Raw genomic sequence first — 23,141 nt, 5'->3', positions numbered from 1 at the left:
TTGGATAAGTGAGACTCTACTGTAATAATAAATAGAGTAAAATAATAAATGCAATAATAATAACAATAAGATCAGAGTGAAATAATAAATGTATTATTAATAAAAAATAGAAATAGAGTAAAATAAATGTAATAGTAGCAACAATAATAGAGAAAATAATAGAGAAAAATAATAAATGTAATAATACCAATAATAATAGAGAAAAATAAGTATAAGCTGACCCAAATATAGGCCAACCGAGTATAAGCTGAGGAGGGCTTTTTCAGTCTTAAAAAAAGGGCTGAAAAACTAGGCTTATATTCGAGTATATACAGTAATTTTATTTTTCTGTTTGCGCAAGTGAGAATATGCAACCGAAATTGTATGTTAGTGATACCTTATAATCATCTATATTTTACACTTGTGAGAAATAATATAGTGAGGAAAAATTACAGTAATAAGTATCCATTATTATGAACAGTATGTATACATATGTACAAATTAAAGTCAGAGCTTACGGCACTCTTGTTATTTGCTGTTGAATTTGCTTCAGTTTATTGGAGACACTATAAATTGGAGACACTTTCATAGATTTTGGACTACTAATCTCTACAGTGTTACATATACTTTCTAGACAGTTGGTTATTTGCAAGATTGCCTATTTGGGGTGCGGGAATATCTTCAGTAGTCGTGAACTTTAAGGATTTGTTTCTGAGAAGGAATATGGAGCTCAGCAATATTTCATAGAATCATCTATATATATAAATGAGTGATGAAATCCTGGCACCGAGCAAAACAACAAAACTAAACACTCCCCAACCCCCAAATTTGACAACACAACCTATCATCCACACCTCTAGGTTGATACAACAAAAAGAAAAGAAAAATAAAGTCCTAATTAGAGGGAGAGGAATAATTGTTTTTATGCAATTGCTGCCAGTTAGAAGGCTAAGCTCCGCCCACTTGGTCTCCTAGCAACCCACTCAGCCCAGGGGACAGGCAGAGTTAGGCCTCACTTAGGCCTCTTCCACACTACCTATAAAATACAGATTATCATATTTGAACTAGATTATATGGCAGTGTAGACTCCAGGCCCTTCCACACAGCTATATAACCCATTTATAATCTCATATTATCTGCTTTGAACTGCATTATCTTGACTCTACACTGCCATATAATCCACTTCAGTGTGCATTTTATACAGCTGTATAGAAGGGGCCTCATATAATCCAGTTCTAAGCAGATAATATAAGATACTTTATTTCTCATACCACCATACTTCGCCACAGCAACGCGTGGCCAGGCACAGCTAGTAGTATTCTAATATGTACAGTAGAGTCCCACTTATCCAACATAAATGGTCCGGCAGAATGTTGGATAAGCGAATATGTTGGATAATAAGGAGGGATTAAGGAAAAGACTATTACACATCAAATTAGGTTATGATTTTACAAATGAAGCACCAAAACATCATGTTTAACAACAAATTTTACAGAAAAAGTAGTTCAATACGCAGTAACGTTATGTTGTAATTACTGTATTTACAAATTTAACACCAAAATATCACAATGTATTGAAAACATTGACTACAAAAATGCGTTGGATAATCCAGAACGTTGGATAAGTGAGACTCTACTGTATTTGGATTATTTCAGTTCCTTTTCTTCCTCGCTGCAGGCCTAACTGTTTACATGAGTCTCATCCAATTTACTGTTGAGTGAGTACATTCTGGATTTTTAACAAAACCTCATTTTTTGTGTGCAGAGCTAAGCTTGGAATGCCACAATTCCTTAGTCCCGAAGCTCAGAGTCTTCTGAGGATGTTATTCAAAAGAAATCCTGCAAATCGATTAGGTAAGTTAATTCTCAGAGTAGTCTTCCCTGAACTACATAGGTTCCTATAATGTGGACTAGATGCAATCAGGTGCATATCTTTCAATGGTCTCAGTGGGAAGACCTGAAGATGACGTTTGAACCACAAATGTCTGTGATTACATAGTCATTCCCATGCCTTTTTATAGAGGAGAAAACATTTGATTACCCCGTTGCATATAATGGAACTTGCACATCGCAGATTTTGGTATCCATGTGGGGCCCATAAACTACTATCCGAAGATTTCATTAATTAAGATTTCATTCTAAGTCTTGAACAAGTCTCACGACTTGTGCCCATTTGTTTCCCTTTTACCAACTGCTCATTGTGTCCAATTGCAAACTGCTTTGCAAAGTTTCTTTAGTTTTGAAACGAGAACAGAGAAATGTCTGGGAACACATTTGACAACATAATGTTTGGGAACTTAATGTTTTTTATGAGCATTAGAGGAGCCCCTCATGGGGCAGTGGGTTAAACCACTGAGCTGCTGAACTTGCTGACCAAAAGGTTGGCGATTCGAATCTGGGGAGTGGGGTGAGCTCCCGCTGTTAGCCCCAGCTTCTACCAACTCCAGCTTCTTCTACCAAAGGTTTCCCCTGATGTTAAGTCTAGTTGTGTCCAACTCTGGGGGTTGATGCTCATCTCCATTTCTAAGCCAAAGAGCCGTCATTGTTCGTAGACACCTCCTAGGTCATGTGGTTGGCATGACTGCATAGAGCGCTGTTACCTTCCCGCCAGAGCAGAACCTATTGATCTACTCACATTTGTATGCTTTTGAACTGCTATGTTGGCAGAAGCTGGGGCTAACAGCTCACCCCACTCCTTGTATTCGAACATGACAACCTTTCAGTCAGCAAGTTCAACAGCTCAGTGGTTTAACCCACTGTGCTACTGGGGCTCTACCAACCGAGCAGTACGAATACATGCAAATGTGAGTAGATCAATAGGTACAGCTCCGGCGGGAAGGTAACGGCACTCCATGCAGTCATGCCAGCCACATGAACTTGAAGGTGTCTATGGACAACGCTGGTTCTTTGGCTTAGAAATGGAGATGAGCACCAATTCTCAGAGTCGGACACAACTAGACTTAATGTCAAGGAGAAAACCTTTGCCTTTACCTATGAGTGTTAGAATATATTTCCTTATCCCGTTTAATTCTCAGCCATTTCAAACTTCTCTCTCCTATCATTATAGGAGCTGGTTCTGATGGAGTAGAAGAAATAAAGAGGCACCCTTTCTTTTCAACCATTGACTGGAATGTAAGTGCATAGAAGAAGTGTGAATTACTGTTTTACTAATAGTGACTAGGAGTTAAGACATCACTTTGTAAATACAGCATTTTTAAAAAGAGGATAGCTATGTCAAGAATATGAAGCAAACACAGCCAGCACATACTTTTATCACTTGTATCAAAGAGGATAAACGGAAACAGTGTTTGCAAGAGATGCATTGGGAGACAGACGATCCCGTCTTTTGCTTTTTTTTGGTGTTGGAGATGAGTAGGAAATGCTGCTACTTCTTTCCTTTTTGTGTGGCATTTAGGTATTTTTTCACAAATTCACAATAGAAAACCAAGTGAATCCAACATAAAGAGTAGCACTTAAATTTCCACCCATTGATGCATTTTTAGTATTCAAGAGGTGAATACTTTCCACTTGTGACCACCTTTCCACCCAATACATTTTTACATGGCCCTAGGTAATACAGGTATATAAAAGAGTGTCAAATTCAAGCAAACCAGCATTTGCATGGCTTGCTAAACAGGCTGATGTTCCTTTGTGTGGAATCCAGCTGAAGCATTTTCTGGAGAGTCCGCTGTAAACACTGCAAACACATACATAACTCCAGAGCTTCTGGCGAAAATAGAGAAAACAGAAAGAGGGGCCTGTTGGAGATGCAAGAAAGCGAAAGGAACCTTTTTCCACGTATGGTGGACCTGTAATACAGTTCAAGAATTCTGGATAAAAGTGGTGAAAGAAACAAACAATATGATTACCAAAAAGGTCAAGAAAAACCCGGAAATGTGCTTATTAGGTTTATTTAGAAGGCGTATTAGCGCAGGAGACGAAGAAATTTGCCAATACTGTTTTGTTGCAGCAAGACTAATAATAGCTAAAACATGGAAGGGGGAAGAAGAGCTAGGTTTTAAAGACTGAAGAGATAAACTGGGGTGATATATCCAAATGGCCAAGCTGACAAATAGTAACAGAGGAGGAAATAATGAGGATTTTGTAAACAAATGGAGGCTGGCACTTGGGTATTTGGAAAAGAAGACAAAGGTAGATTTGATGACTGCCATAAAGGGGATTTAGTGAAAGAAGATACATGGGTAGTTGATGGTCAGTTACGTGATACTTACTGAGTGGTATCTGAGGTCTAGGGGGTTGGGGTAATGGGTGAAGGGTTAGGGGGACGAGGATAAGTTAAAGTATAACAACGCTACAACCACTCTGCAAATATTCATTAGTTTAGCGAGCGCTGGCTGTACACTACAGTGCAAACATTTATATCTTTCTGTATTTCTTTTTTTGTATGTGTTTATTTTGTTTTATTTCTTGTTTTTCACATTCATGAATGTCTGTTATATTTTCAATAATAAAAAATATAAAAAATATAAAAAAATGAACACTGCAAACACATTAGTGCAAATGGATGGCATTCTGAGATATTTTATTGTTGCCATTTGTTATGTTTTGTTTTTCCATTGTTTGTTATGTTTTTCCATTGAACTAAGGGGACACTACTTGGGGTTGGGGCTCACAATTTAAGAAGTATATGTTCCAAGGAATTGGTTGAGCCTTTCAAATAGCCTATGAAGTGGCACAAGAGATTGCAGGAAAATAATATCCTTGGTTTTACGGAAGCCTCAGTTGGAGCAAAAAGCCTCCCATTGAGAAGAGATCCCCAATTGGATATAATCGGTGGTCATCTATAATAATAAATGTGTTGTGATTCCCATTCCAGAAGTTATACCGAAGAGAAATTCAGCCCCCATTTAAACCTGCTTCTGGAAGGCCAGAAGACACATTTTGTTTTGACCCGGAATTCACGGCAAAAACTCCAAAAGGTAATGTTATTAAGATGAATGAAATGTATTCTGTTCTCCTAACTACATTCAAATCGCAATTAGCAAGATCTCTCAAGTAATTGGCCAAAAACTGAAGAAATAAGATAGATAGATAGATAGATAGATAGATAGATAGATAGATAGATAGATAGATAGATAGATACCTCCCTTGCCTAGTTTCCAACATACCTCACAACCTCTGGGGATGCCTGCCACAGATGTCAGCAAAACGTCAGGAGAGAAAGTTTCTGGAACAAGGCCATACAGCCCAAAAGACAGCAACCTGAAGAAAGAATACTTTAAAGAACACCTTTTGATAATACAGTAAAAGAGTAAAAACTTTTATATTAAGTTATATTTGTCTTTATTTGTTTTAATTGGCTTTTAAATACTGTATTTCAGTATTAATATCAAGTCCTCAGTGGTGCAATAGGTTAAACCATTGTGCCGACAAGACTGCTGACCTGAAGGTTGGGTTGCTGACCTGAAGGTTGCCAGTTTGATTCCGGGGAGAGTGGGTGAGCTCTCTCTGTCAGCTTCAGCTCCCCATGAAGGGACAGGAGAGAAGCTTCCCACAAGGATGGTAATACATCAAACATCTGGGCGTGCCCTGGGCAACATCCTTGCAGACTGTCAATTATCTCACACCAGAAGTGACTTGCAGTTTCTCAAGTAGTCCTGACACGAAAAAAATACAGAGTTAATGTTATGGTGCAATATGGGGTAGAGTATTAATTAGGTCTATTTTTTCATAACAACTCTCAACAATCAAAAACTACATTTATCTGGCACCTACTAAGCCTTATGAATATCGGTTAACTGAGAGTTTATATAGTTAGAATAGAAAAGGTGAAGGTTTCCCCTTGACATTAAGTCTAGTTGAGTCCAACACTGGGGGTTGGTGCTCATCTCCGTGTCTAAGCCGAAGAGCCAGCATTGCCCATAGACACCTCAAAGGTCATGTGGCCTACCGAAGCAGTACCTATTGATCTACTCACATTTGCATGTTTTCGAACTGCTGCGTTGGCAGAAGCTGGGGATAACAACGTGCGCAAACTCCATCCCACAGATTTGATCCGCCAACTTTCTGGTCAGCAAGTTCTGCAACTTAGTGGTTTAATCTACTGTGCCATATATTTTTTTATCAATCTATATTGAATAGAGTATGATGTGTTGCAAATGTATTGTGAATAATCTAACATCATGTGAATTCAACCGTCAGATTCCCCTGGGGTTCCTCCTAGTGCTAACGCGCACCAGCTCTTCAAAGGCTTTAGCTTTGTTGCAACGACTGCCATCGAAGACCACAAAATCTCCCCTCTCAACAATATATTGCCAATAGTACAGGTAACTCCTCTATGCTTACAGAATTATTACAACTAGTATAGTGTTGCTAAGTGAATGTTGCTTATTTTAATAACCCTCGGTTTTTCTGTTCCATAAAAAAGGTTAGATGCTGTAATAGGAGACTCAGGAGTCTTAAGAGCTGATTTGTGCAATTTCTGGTTTAGAAATTGCGGAAGTTTATTCTCCTCTCTACATGTAACATACCAGTTTAGGCACTTATTTATTTATTTATTTATTTACAGCATTTATATTCCGCCCTTCTCACCCGAAGGGGACTCAGGGCGGATCACATTACACATATAGGCAAACATTCAATGCCTTTTAACATAGAACAAAGACAAGACAAACATAGGCTCCGAGCGGGCCTCGAACTCATGACCTCCTGGTCAGAGTGATTCATTGCAGCTGGTTACAGCTGGCTTGCTCTCCAGCCTGCGCCACAGCCCGAGCCCACTTGGCTTCTCATTAGCATCTGGGTCACACAAAAATGTCCACGTTTGCATATTGTGCTATATCATCGTTGGACACGACATGTACAAACAAGAACAAATTGCTCTCAGCCTTGAAGTCATGCACTGTCCTCTTCCTCATGGGGAAAGTTTCAAAAAGTTTGGGAAGCTTCTCGTAACAACCGTTTCTTATCATTCTAACTATGACAACTTTCAAGCAAGACAGGTGGAAAATAGCTTATTTGGTGCTGTTAACTGCAGTTGAGCCCTTTGCAGGTGTTCGATCAATGTAAGAAGGCACAATGTAAGAAGGCACATGCGGCCTCTCCCCTATGCCGCATACCCAGCCGATTTCTTGTTCTTCATCTTTCCTTCTTGAATGGCAAAATCTCAGGTTTCAGTCTCCTGATGCCAAGGAAAACACTCAATGCAATTGATAGTTCCTGTTAAAGCGGTTCTTCCAGTTGCATGGTTCATTCATTCGGACCCTCTGATGCATTTCGGCACTGGGGCAGCATGGGGACAGCATGTCTTCACATGTTCAGGAAAATGACTTGACAGAGCTTTAGTCTGCATCCTCAGTATGAGAAATGGGTTAGAAGACAGGCTCTTAACTCATGTTTCTGGTCGTACTTCTCAGGTGGTGCTTGGGGATAGCTACTCCTCCAAAAAGGAGCTGTTATGTGGTGTCCCACAAGGCGCCATTCTATCCCCAATGCTTTTTAATATTTAGATGAAGCTGCTAGGTGAGACCATCCATAGGCATGGGGTAAGGTGTTCTCAGAATAATAATAATAATAATAATAATAATTGTGCGGTTTTCTGGCATTGTATATTTCTGCCGCTTCTGTGACTGTTCATTTGTATTTTGATTCCATAGCCCACTTGTCAATGGATGTCCAGAATCAGCAGCATCCACCGCGGTCCTTTTTATCCTGGGTGATGACCGAGCCAGTATAGGCTTCGTTTGGGTTTGTTTCTCCATAATGCTAATGGGTTAGGTGCTCTTAGTTCCACTCCTCAGCTGAGGCCTCTCTGGCTTGGTTGGACCTGCCGGTAGTTACACTACAGCCAGCACAGCCCTCAGTCATCATTGGAGCAGTTAAGCCCCTCCACCACGTCAAGGTGGCAGAATATGTAAAGCAAAGTGAAGAACCTGCTTTGATTGAAGTCAGAAATCAGAAACTCCTCAAAGCACAGCAGACAAAAAACCAGTACAAGAAAGCCACACTACAAACTAGAGCTGACAGCTGGCACAACAAAACATTGCATGGAAAGTTCCTTGACAAAATTGAAGGAAAAGTTGATAAGGAGAAGACCTGGCTCTGGCTCACGAATGGGACCCTGAAGAAGGAGACAGAAGGCCTGATCCTTGCAGCCCAGGAGCAAGCCATCAGGACAAAGGCAATTCAGGCCAAGATCGAAAAATCAGCTGATGACCCAAAATGCAGACTCTGCAAGGAAACTGACGAAACCATTGATCATATCCTCAGCTGCTGTAAGAAAATCACACAGACAGACTACAAGCAGAGGCACAACTATGTGGCCCAAATGATTCATTGGAACTTATGCCTCAAGTACCACCTCCCAGCAGTAAAGAACTGGTGGGATCACAAACCTGCAAAAGTATTGGAAAATGAGCACGCAAAGATCCTGTGGGACTTCCGAATCCAGACTGACAAAGTTCTGGAACACAACACACCAGACATCACAGTTGTGGAAAAGAAAAAGGTTTGGATCATTGATGTTGCCATCCCAGGTGACAGTCGCATTGACGAAAAACAACAGGGAAAACTCAACTGCTATCAGGACCTCAAGACTGAACTTCAAAGACTCTGGCAGAAACCAGTGCAGGTGGTCCCAGTGGTGATGGGTGCCATGCCAAAAGATCTCAGCCAGCATTTGGAAACAGTAGACATTGACAAAATTATGATCTGTCAACTGCAAAAGGCCACCCAACTGGGATCTGCATGCATCATGCGAAAATACATCACACAGTCCTAGACACTTGGGAAGTGTTCGACTTGTGATTTTGTGCTATGAAATCCAGCATATCTATCTTGTTTGCTGTGTCATACAATAAAATAATAATAATAATAAAAGGTAAAGGTAAAGTTTTCCCCCTGACATTAGGTCTAGTCGTGTCCAACTCTGGGGGTTGGTGCTCATCTCCATTTCTAAGCTGAAGAGCCGGCGTTGTCCGCAGACACCTCCAAGGTCATGTGGCTGGCATGACTGCATAGAGTGCTGTTACCTTCGCTCCGGAGTGGTACCTATTGATCTACTCACATTTGCATGTTTTCGAACTGCTAGGCTGGCAGAAGCTGGCGCTAACAGCAGGCGCTCACTTCGCTCCCCGGATTCAAACCTGTGACCTTTTGGTCTGCAAGTTCAGCAGCTCAGTGCTCTAACACGCTGTGCCACCAGGGGCTCCAATAATGATGATGATGATTATAATAATATCTATTTATAACCCGCCTTATGACTCTTATGACTCAGGGCGGTTTCCAACAAAAGACGGCAAACATTCAGTGCCATAATAAACAATAGAAACAAACCAAATCAAAACAGTAAACAAACATAGCAATACAAACTTATAGTATGCTGATGACACCCAAATATATTTCTCCATGCCTTCAAAATAGCTTCAGCTAAGGATAGCAGCTGAATGAATGCCTGGAGGAGATAATGGGCTGGATGAGGAAAAACAAATTGAAACTCAATCCAGACAAAACAGAGATGCTTTGGATCAAACCCAATATGTCTGAGAATAGTTGGATCTCTGATTCTGGTGTAATAATACTAGTTTATATTTGTTTTCAGCAACTTCATGGGAACAGTGCACTGTTTACAGATGCTTACGAACTCAAGGAGGACATTGGTGTTGGCTCGTACTCAGTGTGTAAACGTTGTATTCACATAGTTTCAAACATGGAGTTTGCCGTAAAGGTATGTATGGGATCCCTCTTTCTTTCCACAGAAATTATGAATAAAAAGCATGACCTTTTTTAGATATCGTAACCTTTTGGAAAGCCAGAATCTCCATAGCCATTTGGAAGTGTGACCTTTTTTGGAGATCAATTGGCATTCACACTATTTGGAATAATCATAACCTTTTTGTAAAGTATGATCTTCCTGAGAAGAGTTGAGTCAATCTTCTCCTTAGTGGTAAATATCCACTAGTATTTATGCAAGGCTATTTAGGTTTCTCAGTTGTTAGACTGATATTCCTGGTTTTCTCTTTTGAACTGTTAGGAACAAAGATATTCCAATGCATAAAATCTTCAGAAGTGTTTCTTTTCAGTAGCCCAAAAATACATCTACTCTCCCATAAAATATATTGCTTTTAAATCATGCTCTCAAGAGACCAAAAATAAGTAGTCTTCATTAAAAGTTTACATAGTTGGCCTGGGGCTGTAACTCTTAGCAGAAGAGGCATGGACATGACAGCTTTCCCCAGGGGGTTGTTTCTTGTCCTCCTTTAGGGAAACTGGAACTCCCAAGGACCAAACACTGTACATAACTCAAAAACTGGTTTTATTGTTCACAAAAGGTTATCCCAATAAGCTGGAAGTTTCAAAGGGGTAAAGAAAAATACACATTACAGTCTTTGGTTGTTTTAAGTCCAAGGAGCTCTGTAGCTGAGAAGCTTTTCCAGATCCCTCTTTCTCAATGGCTGTGAATGCCGGAGCAAACTCAGCCTCAGTCCAAATGGCCTATGTTTGAAGACAGAGTCTTCCTCTGTTGCCAAAGGACTGATTTGAAGGCTCTTGAGACTCCTCAACGTCGTTCAGGTTGGCCCTGAACATGAAGCGTAAGTCTCAAGGGTAAGAACTTCAGAATTGGTACTGAGAGGTAACTTAATCAAGGGCTTTTAGAGCCAAGTCTCCCTCTCACGTCCATCTGATAGAAAGCTTGATGGTGGAATGAAAAAGGAAACACTGACCCACTCCAGAAAAGGGTGGAGTCAAACAATTGAGCTGAGGGAGCAAATAACTGGTGCAAACAACATTGATTGACAGCTATAAATAACCAATCAGTCCAACTACATTTACAGGGTAAAAGCAAAATCAGGCATGATACAATTCAAATCTTGCAACTTACAGTTTGACATATAGATGGCGCCACTCGCGCCGTCACAGTTGAGTCAATCTTCTCCTTAGTGGTAAATATCCACTAGTATTTATGCAAGGCCATTTAGGTTTCTCAATTGTTAGACTGATATCCCTGGTTTTCTCTTTGAACTGTTAGGAACAAAGATATTCCAATGCATAAAATCTTCGGAAGTGTTTCTTTTCAGTGGCCCAAAAATACATCTACTCTCCCATAAAATATATTGCCTTTAAATCATGCTCTCAAGAGACCAAAAATAAATAGTCTTCGTTAAAAGTTTACATAGTTTATTTACTTACAAAACTTCATGTATTTAGCATACAGGTACATTTCTTACTGGTTTAAAGTTTAAACAGTCTGTTCTTTAAGCATTCGGTTTTAGTCTCTTCTCTGTTGCATACAGACTAACACTCTCTTCTGAGGCATACTGTACTTGACCAACTTCTAATGCATGCTGACTGACTTCTGCAACATACTTAACTCAACTACATACTGTGCTGACTGACTGATGCATACTGACTACTATACTATACTCAACTGTACTGACTTCTAAAATGAAGTCTCAGTCTGAATAGTCCCAGATCTGGTCACATGGTCTGTAGTCTCTCCCACAACCTTAAACAACATAGAGTTAAGGGGAAAGCTGCATACCAATAATTACACACAATATAGCAATCAATCTCAATTATACATATAACAAATAACTAGTTTAGGAGGCTTGTAGAAGGTTGTTATTTCCAACAAATATGCATCTAAATATTCACAGCAACCTATATGAAATGTACCATGTTCATGAATTGTGCTCTAGTTGTTTTAGATTTCACCTTGGCTAGGGTGTGATTTATTTATTTATTTATTACAATATTTATATCCCGCCCTTCTCACCCAACAGGGGACTCAGGGCGGCTTACAATAAAACAGACATATAAAAACAGTACAATACACTATAAATCAGTTAAAAAATTAACTTACATATAACATTCATAAAATGCATTTATAAAATATAGGTAGGCGTGTACAAGTTTAAAAGACTGGGTCTGTCAATTGAGTTCCAGTATACATAATAGTAATTAATGCTGCTGATTCTTATTCGAAAGCCTGGCCCCACAACCAAGTTTTCAAGAGCCTGCACTTATAAGATATCACCCTTTCACTGAATTGTTGTGGAGTAGGTCTTTTGGTTGTAGATTTTCCAATAAAATATTGTGCTTGCTAATATAATTTTACTCTTATGCGCCTGACAAAGTAGGCTGTTACCAATGAAACCATGTATCTGTCTTAAAATAATTTAACATTCAAATGCTTAGATTTGGCCTTTAAGGTGTCATGGTATATTATATTTGTGTTGAGGTTAATATTGTGTGACTTTTCGTACTCTTTGCTCTTTCTAGATAATTGACAAGAGTAAACGAGACCCCTCAGAAGAAATTGAGATTCTGATGCGTTATGGACAGCACCCTAATATCATTACATTAAAAGATGTGAGTAATTATAGCTCGTTTCCGAAATAGTCTGTCATCTGTATATATTGAGGCAGTAAACCACTGTCTTAAGGTTATTTCCCCAATATAATATCTATATCCTCTTCTGATAACTTTGAAAACATGCTGAACATTTCAATATATTTAATTCAAATTTTGAAACCCAGTCCTATGCTCACACATTCCTATTATGGCACATACAACTTCCATTAAGTAAATCCAATGCATAATTTAATATGTGCATGTAGAAATCTGTTAATCAACTTTTCCTGGATAATGTACTGTGCTAATTAATAATATTTTATTGATGCCTTTATCAATTTATTCTAAGCATACAGTGAAAGTTATGAAGAAACAGAGCATGCATTTGAATTTACCAACACAAACATTGAGTTCGCTACAATAAGCATGGGAATAGCAAGCAAAAACTGGGTTGTTGGTAATTGTCACGGCTGTAAAGATTTCAAGAAATGTGCAAATGTCAATGAGCATCCCAAAAATGAGACTTAAGGCTGGATCCATACTGCCATATAATCCAGTTTCTGGATTCAGATTATCTGCTTTGAATTGGATTATATGAGTCTGCACCAGTTCAATGCAAGTAATTGCATTCTGAAGCTGAGTTACCATATATACTCAAATATAAGCTGACCCGAATATAAGCCAAGGCACCTAATTTTACCACAAAAAACTGGGAAAACATTGATTCAAGTATAAGCCGAGGGTGGTAAATTTCCGAAATAAAAATAGATAACAATAAAATTACATTAATTGAGGCCTCAGTAGGTTAAATGTTTTCGAATATTTACATAAAGCTCAAATTTAAGAGGCCCCTACCCTCCTCTCCTTCTGAAGGAGCTTAAAAACCTGGCTCTTCCAAAAGGCCTTTGACACTTAATTTGTTGTTGGACTGATCTATCTGCCCATTTTATAATAGCCCCATTCTTGAGGTGTTGCCAATGTTATTTTGTACTTTATTGTCCATTTCAACCGTGAAATACCTTCCCCATTCCGGCACATTCTGTACTGGGTTTTATGAATTAGTCTCCTGTTTTAATATTGTATGCTTCATGTCGATTTTATCGATTGTTTTACTGATAATTGAGGTTTTATTGGTATAATTGTTTTATTGTTGTATCATTGATATTTGATTGTTTTATCGGGCTAGGCCCCATGTAAGCCGCCCCGAGTCCCTTCGGGGAGATGGGGCGGGGTATAAAAATAAAGTTGTTATTATTATTATTATTATTATTATTATTATTATTATTATTATTATTATTATTATTAGACTGTCCAACTCTGATCAAATCATTATTCTCATCTTCTTCAATGTAAATATGCTTATGTATCCTTTTAATAATAATAGAGTAAAATAATACATGTAATAACAATAATAATAAATACAGGAAAATAATACATGTAATAATGAATTAAAATAATAAATGCAATAATAATAACAATAAGATCAGAGTGAAATAATAAATGTATTATTATTAATAATAATAAAAATAGAGTAAAATAAATGTAATAGTAGCAACAATAATAGAGAAAAATAATAAATGTACCATATATTCTCGAGTATATAAATATAAGCCAGCCAGGACCCTCACCCGAGTATAAGCTGAGGGGGGCTTTTTCAGTCTTAAAAAGAGGGCTGAAAAACTAGGCTTATACTCAAGTATATACAGTATATGGCAGTGTAAACCCAGCCTATATTTTATCTCACATCCATCTCCAATCCTTTTTTTGAAATGAATATCTGAGTATTTCTAAATTTTGTTGAAATAAATGTTGAGATGCTTCTGTACTTTGAGAACCCCAAATTACCCAACAGCGTTATATTTTGACAGGTATACGATGATGGTAAATACATCTACCTTGTCACCGAATTGATGAAGGGAGGGGAGCTGCTGGATCGCATTCTTCGACAAAAGTGCTTTTCGGAACGGGAAGCGAGTGCTGTGTTATATACGATCACTAAAACAGTAGACTACCTTCATTGTCAAGGAGTAAGTTGCACACATTCCGATTATTCTCTGTGTTAACAAAATATTTACATTCCTGTACAAACAGCAATTAAGGGGGCTTATTATTTTGGTTGAGTAAACCAGATAGTATGTGGTATAATAACCAATCACAGTGTGATTCCAGATGTGGTCTGACCAAGGGAGAATAGGGCGTAACATGATTTCCCTGGTCTGTAGGTATTTATTTGTTGGTACTGTAGAGTCTCACTTATCCAACATAAACGGGCCGGCAGAATGTTGGATGAGCGAATATGTTGGATAATAAGGAGGGACTGAGGAAAAGCCTAATAAACATCAAATTAGGTTATGATTTTACAAATTAAGCACCAAAACATCATGTTATACAACAAATTTGACAGAGAAAGTAGTTCAATATGCAGTAATGCTATGTAGTAATTACTGTATTTACAAATTTAGCACCAAAATATCACGATGTATTGAAAACATTGACTACAAAAATGCGTTGGATAATCCAGAACGTTGGATAAGCGAATGTTGAAAAAGTGAGACTCTACTGTAACTTTAATCTGGTATCTTTAATCTGTGTCACTTTGCGGACGGATTCTGACGGAATACTGACGGAATGGGGCAAATGTCATGTGATGGGATCCATTCACAATCATTCTCAAACAGTCACCAAAACTGAGTATTTCCTTATGTGCTAAGATCCTAAGCCAGTGATCTGTTAGTTGTGTTTAGATGGGATTCGTATTGTAAATAATCTCAACAATTAAGGCTCCTATATTGTTCTTGCATACTTACTGTCTTGAAGTAATTTGTTTTAACGTTTTGCAAAAGCTATGAACCATAGCAGGTCGTGCTTTTGTATTCAGCACATGTTATTTGCCTCCTTGTGTTTTTCCAGGTAGTGCATCGAGATCTGAAGCCCAGTAATATTTTGTATATGGACGATTCCAATAACGCCGATTCCATCCGGATCTGTGATTTCGGTTTTGCCAAACAGCTTCGGGGGGAGAACGGGCTTCTCCTAACTCCATGCTACACAGCCAACTTTGTTGCACCAGAGGTACACAATATCTTGTATATTTTTGTGCAAATCTCAAGAAAGTAGCTACATCATAAAATTTATTCCCCTTGTATCTTACTTTTAATAGAAAAAACATGCAGTTTCCTCCCTCGTATTTATTTATTTATTTATTTATTTATTTACAGTACAGTAGAGTCCCACTTATCCAACATAAATGGGCTGGCAGAACGTTGGATAAGCGAATATGTTGGATAATAAGGAGGGATTAAGGAAAAGACTATTACACATCAAATTAGGTTATGATTTTACAAATGAAGCACCAAAACATCATGTTTAACAACAAATTTTACAGAAAAAGTAGTTCAATACGCAGTAACGTTACGTTGTAATTACTGTATTTACAAATTTAGCACCAAAATATCACAATGTATTGAAAACATTGACTACAAAAATGCGTTGGATAATCCAGAACGTTGGATAAGCGAGTGTTGGATAAGTGAGACTCTACTGTATTTATATTCCGCCCTTCTCACCCTGAAGGGGACTCAGGGCTGATCACATTCAGTGCCTTTAACATAGAACAAAGACAAGACAAACATAGGCTCCGAGCTGGCCTCGAACTTATGACCTCTTGGTCAGAGTAATTTGTTGCAGCTGGCGGCAGCTGGCTGACTGCTCACCAGCCTGCGCCACAGCCCGGGCGTATTTACTTATTTACCTTTATACAGACCTGTCCTCATAACTCAACTTGATAAACCTTTCCAAAATAAATTGACTAAATGGTTCATAACATTTCAGAAAAGGTAGCCACTGTATTTGACTATGAATGTCATGTATTGCTCCTATTTTCTGAAAATCATTTTTCTTATTTGGAGCTTTCCAGTGATAGTCTCTCAGAAAGTATTCTGTCGTTATCTCTCGTGTAGGTTCTCATGAGACAGGGATATGATGCTGCTTGTGATATATGGAGCCTGGGTGTCCTCCTTTATACCATGTTGGCCGGGTAAGGAGCATCTTTCTCATTCTGAATCTTGCTTGCATTCAGAACTTATTTAGAAATTCTTATTCTCTGCTTCCTAGCTTTAGCACATTATCCTCTACTATGAAATGTGATGATTCAAAACTTTAGTGCTGAGCTTTCCAAACATTTTTTGTTGGTGACAGACTTTTTAGACCCGCATCCTTTCGTGACACAGTCATTCGGTTTATTTATTATTATTTATTTACAACATTTATATTCCGCCCTTCTCACCCCAAAGGGGACTCAGGGCGGATCACTTTACACATATAGGCAAACATTCAATGCCTTTTAGCATAGAACAAAGACAAACAAACATAGGCTCCGAGCAGAGCTCGAACTCATGACCTCCTGGTCAGAGTGATTCATTGCAGTTAATTGCACTGGCTTGCTCTCCCGCCTGCGCCACAGCCTGGGTTTAACTAGCAAGCTGGAGGTTGGACCAACTGTCAGGGTATTGTGTATTGTGAAATGTTAAAATCAATCTGGGTTATTAGAAATGCCTTATGTGTTAGTTTTTTGGCAAGGCATTTCAGCAGTTATGGAGTTAATGAGAGTCTGCTATGACTGATGTATCACAGGACCAATGGGGTCAAGTTTGTTTTGACCGGGACTTTCTTTCCTGTTCCTGTGGAATGCAGAGGAGTTTCCTGAGGAGTTGAGCAGTGTGTATGCGTGCATGAGTCGCTTCGGCGAGCACTCATAGAGAGAAGGACTGATTTGCTCTGTTTGTATATAGAAATGTAAATAAAAGTTTATTGCCGTTGGATTTCCAACCGAACCCTCATCTGCTGGAGTGTGTTTGTCCAGTGCTGTTTTTCCACACGGGAGACAGTCTGGAGTGAAGGAGGTGAAGACCGGGATGGTGAATTTTTGGATTTCACTCTGCTACCCATCATCCCCTGACACCAACCTCTTATAAGAGTTTCATACAATATATAATATATATCATTGTTTCATGTAATCTTTACTGTTTAACTGAGGTTTGGAAATTTCTCCTTGATCCTAAACAGTTGGATCTGAGACATGCACTTTTGAAGCAGCTGTGGCTCTGTGCTCTTCCCCTGCCTCTGTGCTTCTTTAATCAAGCACACTGGAACTCTGTATCTCTGGCTACTCACATTCAGATGATCACAGCAGGAAAGAGAGATCAAGCACATGCTCAGGCCTTTTATTACATTGTCCTGCATGCTTATCTCTAAGTTGACACCCTGGACATGACATCTGTCTCACTGGATTGGCGGTGTCGTTCTGGTCCAGCCTCTCTAGGCACTGAGTAGTTTTAACCCCTGAGTTACCCATGCTACCAGGCACATTTCTTGGGAACAATTTTTTTCTAGCATATATTACACCTCTGGACTGCAGACAATGCACTAGTATGTCCTGACACAGAGTTTGGAAAGCTCTGCATTAGTAAATAGGTGATTTTTTAAAAGGATGTAAAGTAAAGAGCAATAGAATCAGAATATAGAGTTGGAAGAGACCAATATTATTGTACTATCAATGTAGTAGGAGTTACTTTATTAATTTTCTCTTTTTTTTACACTGACATCCAGGTATACTCCTTTTGCCAATGGTCCCAATGACACCCCTGAGGAAATCCTCTTACGGATAGGCAGTGGGAATTTTTCTTTAAGCGGAGGAAACTGGGATACGGTTTCAGATGCAGCAAAGGTATATTATCTTACACAAATGGATGGGAAGGTGCAATAACCCTCACATGGTTATGATTCCGCCATTACCACCCTCCCTTTGGTATTGTATCATGACATTCACAGTCATACACAGATGCTGTCAATATACCACATGGTCATTCAAATAGTATCTATATATATAAAAGAGTGATGGCATCACGGCGATTCACAAAACAACAAAAGTACAGGCCCCCCAACCTCAAAATTTGACAACACAACCCATCATCCACGCCTCAAGGTTGATACAACAGAAAGAAAAGAAAAATAAAGTCCTAATTAGAGGGAGAGCAATAATTTTTTTTATCCAATTGCTGCCAGTTTAGAGGGCTAATCTCTGCCCACTTGGTTGCCTAGCAACCAAGGGACAGCCAGGTTTCAGTTAGGGGACAGGCAGATTTAGGCCTCACTTAGGCTTCTTCCACAGATTATCTAATTTGCACTGGATTATATGGCAGTGTAGACTCAAGGCCCTTCAACACAGCTATATAACCCATTTATAATCTTATATTATCTGCTTTGCACTGGATTATCTTGACTCCACACTACCATATAATCCACTTCAGTGTGCATTTTATACAGCTGTGAAGAAGGAGCCTCATATAATCCAGTTCTGAGCAGATAATATAAGATTAGAAATATACAGTAGAGTCTCACTTATCCAACGTAAACAGGCCGGCAGGATAAGTGAATATGTTGGATAATAAGAAGGGATTCAGGAAAAGCCAATTAAACATCAAATTAGGTAATCGTTATACAAATTAAGCACCAAAACATCATATTATACAATAAATTTGACAGAAAAAGTAGTTCCATGCGCAGTAATGCTATGTAGTATTTACAGTAGGGTCTCACTTATCCAACACTCGCTTATCCAACGTTCTGGATTATCCAACGCATTTTTGTAGTCAATGCTTTCAATATATCGTGATATTTTGGTGCTAAATTCATAAATACAGTAATTACTATATAGCATTACTGCGTATTGAACTACTTTTTCTGACAAATTTGTTGTCTAACATGATGTTTTGGTGCTTAATTTTTAAAATCATAACTTAATTTGATGTTTAATAGGGTTATCCTTAATTCCTCATTATCCAACATATTCGCTTATCCAATGTTCTGCCGGCCCGTTTATGTTGGATAAGTGAGACTCTACTGTACTGTATTTACAAATTTACCACTAAAATATCACAATGAATTTAAAACACTGACTACAAAAACAGCTAACACCTCCCAAAAAATTCACTCAGGGAGGAAACAGCGAGGCTTTAAAGCTGCAAGGCCATTACATCCTAATCATTTTTCCTAATTGCAGCATTCATACTTGCCTCCAACAAACAAAAAAAACCAATCAGAAATATTGTATATTCACAACCTTTAGGAAATAATATCCCCTGATGGCGCAGCGTGTTAAAGCGCTGAGCTGCTGAACTTCTGGACCGAAAGGCCACAGGTTTGAATTGGGGGAGCAGAGAGAGCCCCCACTGTTAGCCCCAGCTACTGCCAACCCAGAAGTTCGAAAACATGCAAATGTGAGTGCATCAATAGGTACTGCTCCGGCGGGAAGGTAACGCCGCTCCATGTAGTCATCCCACATGACCTTGGAGGAGTCTATGGACAACGCCGGCTCTTCGGCTTAGAAATGGAGATGAGTACCAACCTCCAGAGTAAGACACGACTGGACTTAATGTCTGGGGAAAACCTTTACCCTTGACCTTAACTACCACCAATTCCTCAATACTTTATTTCCCAGACCACCAGACTTCGCCACAGCAACGCGTGGCCGGGCACAGCTAGTTGTATTCTATAATTGGAAATGCTTTGCTATTTCAACATGATAGGGGGAAATGGGTCCTTTTTGGGATCAGCAGGTCAAATAGATCCAGATACAGGTCTATCATTTGAGGTACCAATATGTACATTGGACAAGAAAATTACTTTGTCATTAAGCATGTGCATTCAAGGGAAACTTTGTCCCATTTTGCATGCTAGCTTTTGTTTGCTAGCCCCAATCTGTTTTTTGTAAGCCTCCCGATATTGAGAGGATCGTTTTTGGTTCTCTCATTTCAGGGTCCAAAAATCGGACCATTATTGGGGAGGGGGTCTTCTCACCCACCCACTGGCTCCTCTTCCTGGTATGGGTATTTCTTACCTGGCACCTACTGTTTCTACTCTAGAGTAAGAGGTGCTTGGCTGTGGCCACTGGCAGGCACACATGCTTTCCAGGCCTGCCTGCATGCCCCAAGGCAAATAGGCAAGTTCAGGGCATGCAGGCAGGCCCAGAGCATGCTTGCAGCTGAGCTCCGGGCCTGCCTACCTGCATGTACCACCAAACACATACCCTATTTCCAAGGCAAGGAGGCAAGTTTAGATATACACAAAAACAGGCTTTCGTGTTGAGCAGATTTTTGTGTGAGGACTTCCCGTTCCGTGCTTCCGAAGAAACGGAAGACACGAAAGAAACAGTAGAAACGATAGGAGTGAATTTTGTGCACATGCCTATTTGTCATTGTATGAAGGGCCAATTTCAGCTCCCCTCCTGAGACTGGGTTGTAACTGTTGTATCTGCTTCCTTTACTTTCATCCAGGATTTGCTGTCTCATATGCTACATGTAGATCCACATCAACGATACACCGCGGAGCAAGTGCTTAAACATTCATGGATCGCCTGCAGGGACCAGCTGCCGCATTACCAGCTAAATAGGCAAGATGCGCCACATCTAGTAAAGGTAAAGCCCATGGCCGGTCCAAGATGTCTTTGTGTTGTCGAAGGCTTTCATGGCCTGGATCACAGAGTTGTTGTATGTCTTTCGGGCTGTGTGGCCATGTTCCAGAAGTATTCTCTCCTGACGTTTCGCCCACATCTATGGCAGGCATCCTCAGAAGTTGTGAGGTATGGATAAACTAAGTAAGGAAAGGAAAGAATATATATCTGTGGAGAGTCCAGGGTGTGGCAAGAGTCCTTTGTAATTGGGAAGCCAGCATTAATGTTTCAGTTAATCACCCTAATTAGCATTGGAAAGGTTTTGTCTCTTGCCTGGGGGCATCTTTTGACTGATCATTAGCTGTCCTTTGCCCTCAGAGTGTTGGTTCCCATCTACTGTTTTGATTTTAGAGTTTTTTAATACTGATAGCCAGATTTTGTTCATTTTCATGGTTTCCTCCTTTCTGTTGAAGTTGTCCACATGCTTGTGGATTTCAATGGCTTATCTGTGTAGTCTGACATTATAGTTGTTGGAATGGTCCAGTATTTCTGTGTTCTCAAATAAATGCCACACCCTGGACTCTCCACAGATATATATTCTTTCCTTTCCTTACTTAATCCATACCTCACAACTTCTGAGGATGCCTGCCATAGATGTGGGCGAAACGTCAGGAGAGAATACTTCTGGAACATGGCCACACAGCCCGAAAGACATACAACAACCAAGATGTCTTTGTTTGTGCCACCGTTGCAGATGGAGAGGTGATGATTTCTTCCGATGTTGTTTTCCAGGGAGCGATGGCTGCTACATATTCTGCACTGAACAACAAGACATTTCAGCCTGTGTTGGAGCCTGTCGCAGCTTCAAGCTTAGCTCAACGGCGGAGCATGAAAAAGCTAACGTCAACGGACTTATAGATCCTCTGGGACGCTTAGCCAAAACGGAGCAGGGGAAAAACAATCCAATAAGTGGCTCTGCGTCTGCCTCGCCTGTGGTTTCAAAGGCATCTACATGTTCCTTCTGCACTACTTGAATTCTGTTTGAAGAAAGGAGGGAAAACAAACTGTCCGTAGGTTCACGGTGGATTCATAATGCTTTTTTGCAGGAAGTGTCAGCGGTTCATTTGAAGCAAAGCGTCAGGGCACATGGCAACACCCGTGAGGAGTTCCCGTACACAGTCCTTTTCCGAGATCTATTGCGTTGTGTTAATACTTTTAAATAATGTATAGTTTTTGCCCAGTTTATTAAAATAATATGGTTTAGCGGACCATAGACACTGCTTCAAGTTGTAAATTTAAAACTGAACAAAAAAGTCAGTGTTTAGTATTTTTGCTATCTTATCTGGCCCTATTGTAAAGAGAAAAAAAAGAGATGACACGTATGTGCTATAGTTTTGTAAATGGGTTCCTCTACCAATGAACTCCATTCACATAAATGGATAGATATAATGAGACAAAGACAACAGAAAAGAATATGTCTGTGCAAAACGCACAAGTGCAAGGAAGCCCTAGACCTGCAATTGAAGAAAGTGTGCAAAAAGTACCGGCTGTGAACCTGCACTTCAATTAATAGTATGAAAAGCATTGTTATGACCTGTAGGATTGGTTGGTTGGCTGGATGGGGAGTGCCTTCATTTTAAGGCTGTGGAGTAGTGGTGGTAGTTAGGATAATAACTAGTTATATTTTTTATCATACGTATGGCATCTCCGTCCTTGGAGGTGCCCAGGAAAAGGGTTAAGTGTCCGTCGGGTATGCTTTAGGTATAGAATAAAACATTTAGGTATAGAATATCCTAGGGCTGTGAGTTGATTTAGATGAGTCCCCTACAACAATATGATCCTCCTGTGACAAGGGATTAAACGTGTTCCATTATCGGTGTACATTTCCGTAACATGAGCTGTGCCCTCTTCATTCGCTGTCGAAGGGCTAAAGTCGTGTCTGCACTGAGATTATGAATCATAGAATAAGCCCTCCGGAGAGAGAACCTAAAGAATGGCTGGTTTCACTTAAGTCAGGCAATTGAAGCGACCTTAGTAATTCACTGTGCTCTTGGTTTCTTTCCCCTTTCGTTCCATTATTTGGGCAGGGTTTGTTTTTGTTTTTTCATTTAATTCATCCTGAATTGTAAGATATACTGATGTTTTTATTACATACCATATTTCACGATGGCTTTTATTTATTCGCCCTTAATAGAAAAAAAAGTTCTAAAATGTCATTTTTCAGACACTTTATAAAGATTTTAAAGCTAAATGCTAATATCCATGTCTTATTTGAAACTTCTTGATGTGCCTTTGCTGACTCAAGGCGAAGAACCGGCAGGGGAAGAAGAAGAGAGTCCCATTATTGATATTTCTGTCTCCAACAGACCTCACAACCTCTGAGGATGCCTGCCATAGATGTG

General features: G+C 39.4%; 1 protein-coding gene across 1 annotated transcript in view; it reads left to right on the top strand.

Moving 5' to 3' along the window:
- rps6ka6 (ribosomal protein S6 kinase A6) overlaps positions 1-22,990 on the top strand; it is a 61,133-nt gene extending 38,143 nt beyond the window's left edge. Inside the window, exons 11-22 of the mRNA XM_062963673.1 lie at positions 1,744-1,832; positions 3,046-3,110; positions 4,816-4,918; positions 6,141-6,265; positions 9,538-9,663; positions 12,219-12,308; positions 14,159-14,317; positions 15,201-15,362; positions 16,250-16,326; positions 17,898-18,015; positions 20,624-20,764; positions 21,532-22,990. Coding sequence (XP_062819743.1) covers positions 1,744-1,832; positions 3,046-3,110; positions 4,816-4,918; positions 6,141-6,265; positions 9,538-9,663; positions 12,219-12,308; positions 14,159-14,317; positions 15,201-15,362; positions 16,250-16,326; positions 17,898-18,015; positions 20,624-20,764; positions 21,532-21,657 — 1,381 coding nt within the window. The 3' untranslated portion in view covers positions 21,658-22,990. The remainder of the gene's footprint in view (positions 1-1,743; positions 1,833-3,045; positions 3,111-4,815; positions 4,919-6,140; positions 6,266-9,537; positions 9,664-12,218; positions 12,309-14,158; positions 14,318-15,200; positions 15,363-16,249; positions 16,327-17,897; positions 18,016-20,623; positions 20,765-21,531) is intronic.
- The last annotated feature ends 151 nt before the right edge of the window (positions 22,991-23,141 follow it).

Source organism: Anolis carolinensis, unplaced genomic scaffold (assembly GCF_035594765.1).
Source record: "Anolis carolinensis isolate JA03-04 unplaced genomic scaffold, rAnoCar3.1.pri scaffold_12, whole genome shotgun sequence".
Taxonomy (NCBI): Eukaryota; Metazoa; Chordata; class Lepidosauria; order Squamata; family Dactyloidae; genus Anolis; species Anolis carolinensis.
The sequence above is the reverse complement of the archived record's forward strand: the minus strand, read 5'-3'. Positions and strand labels throughout refer to the sequence as shown.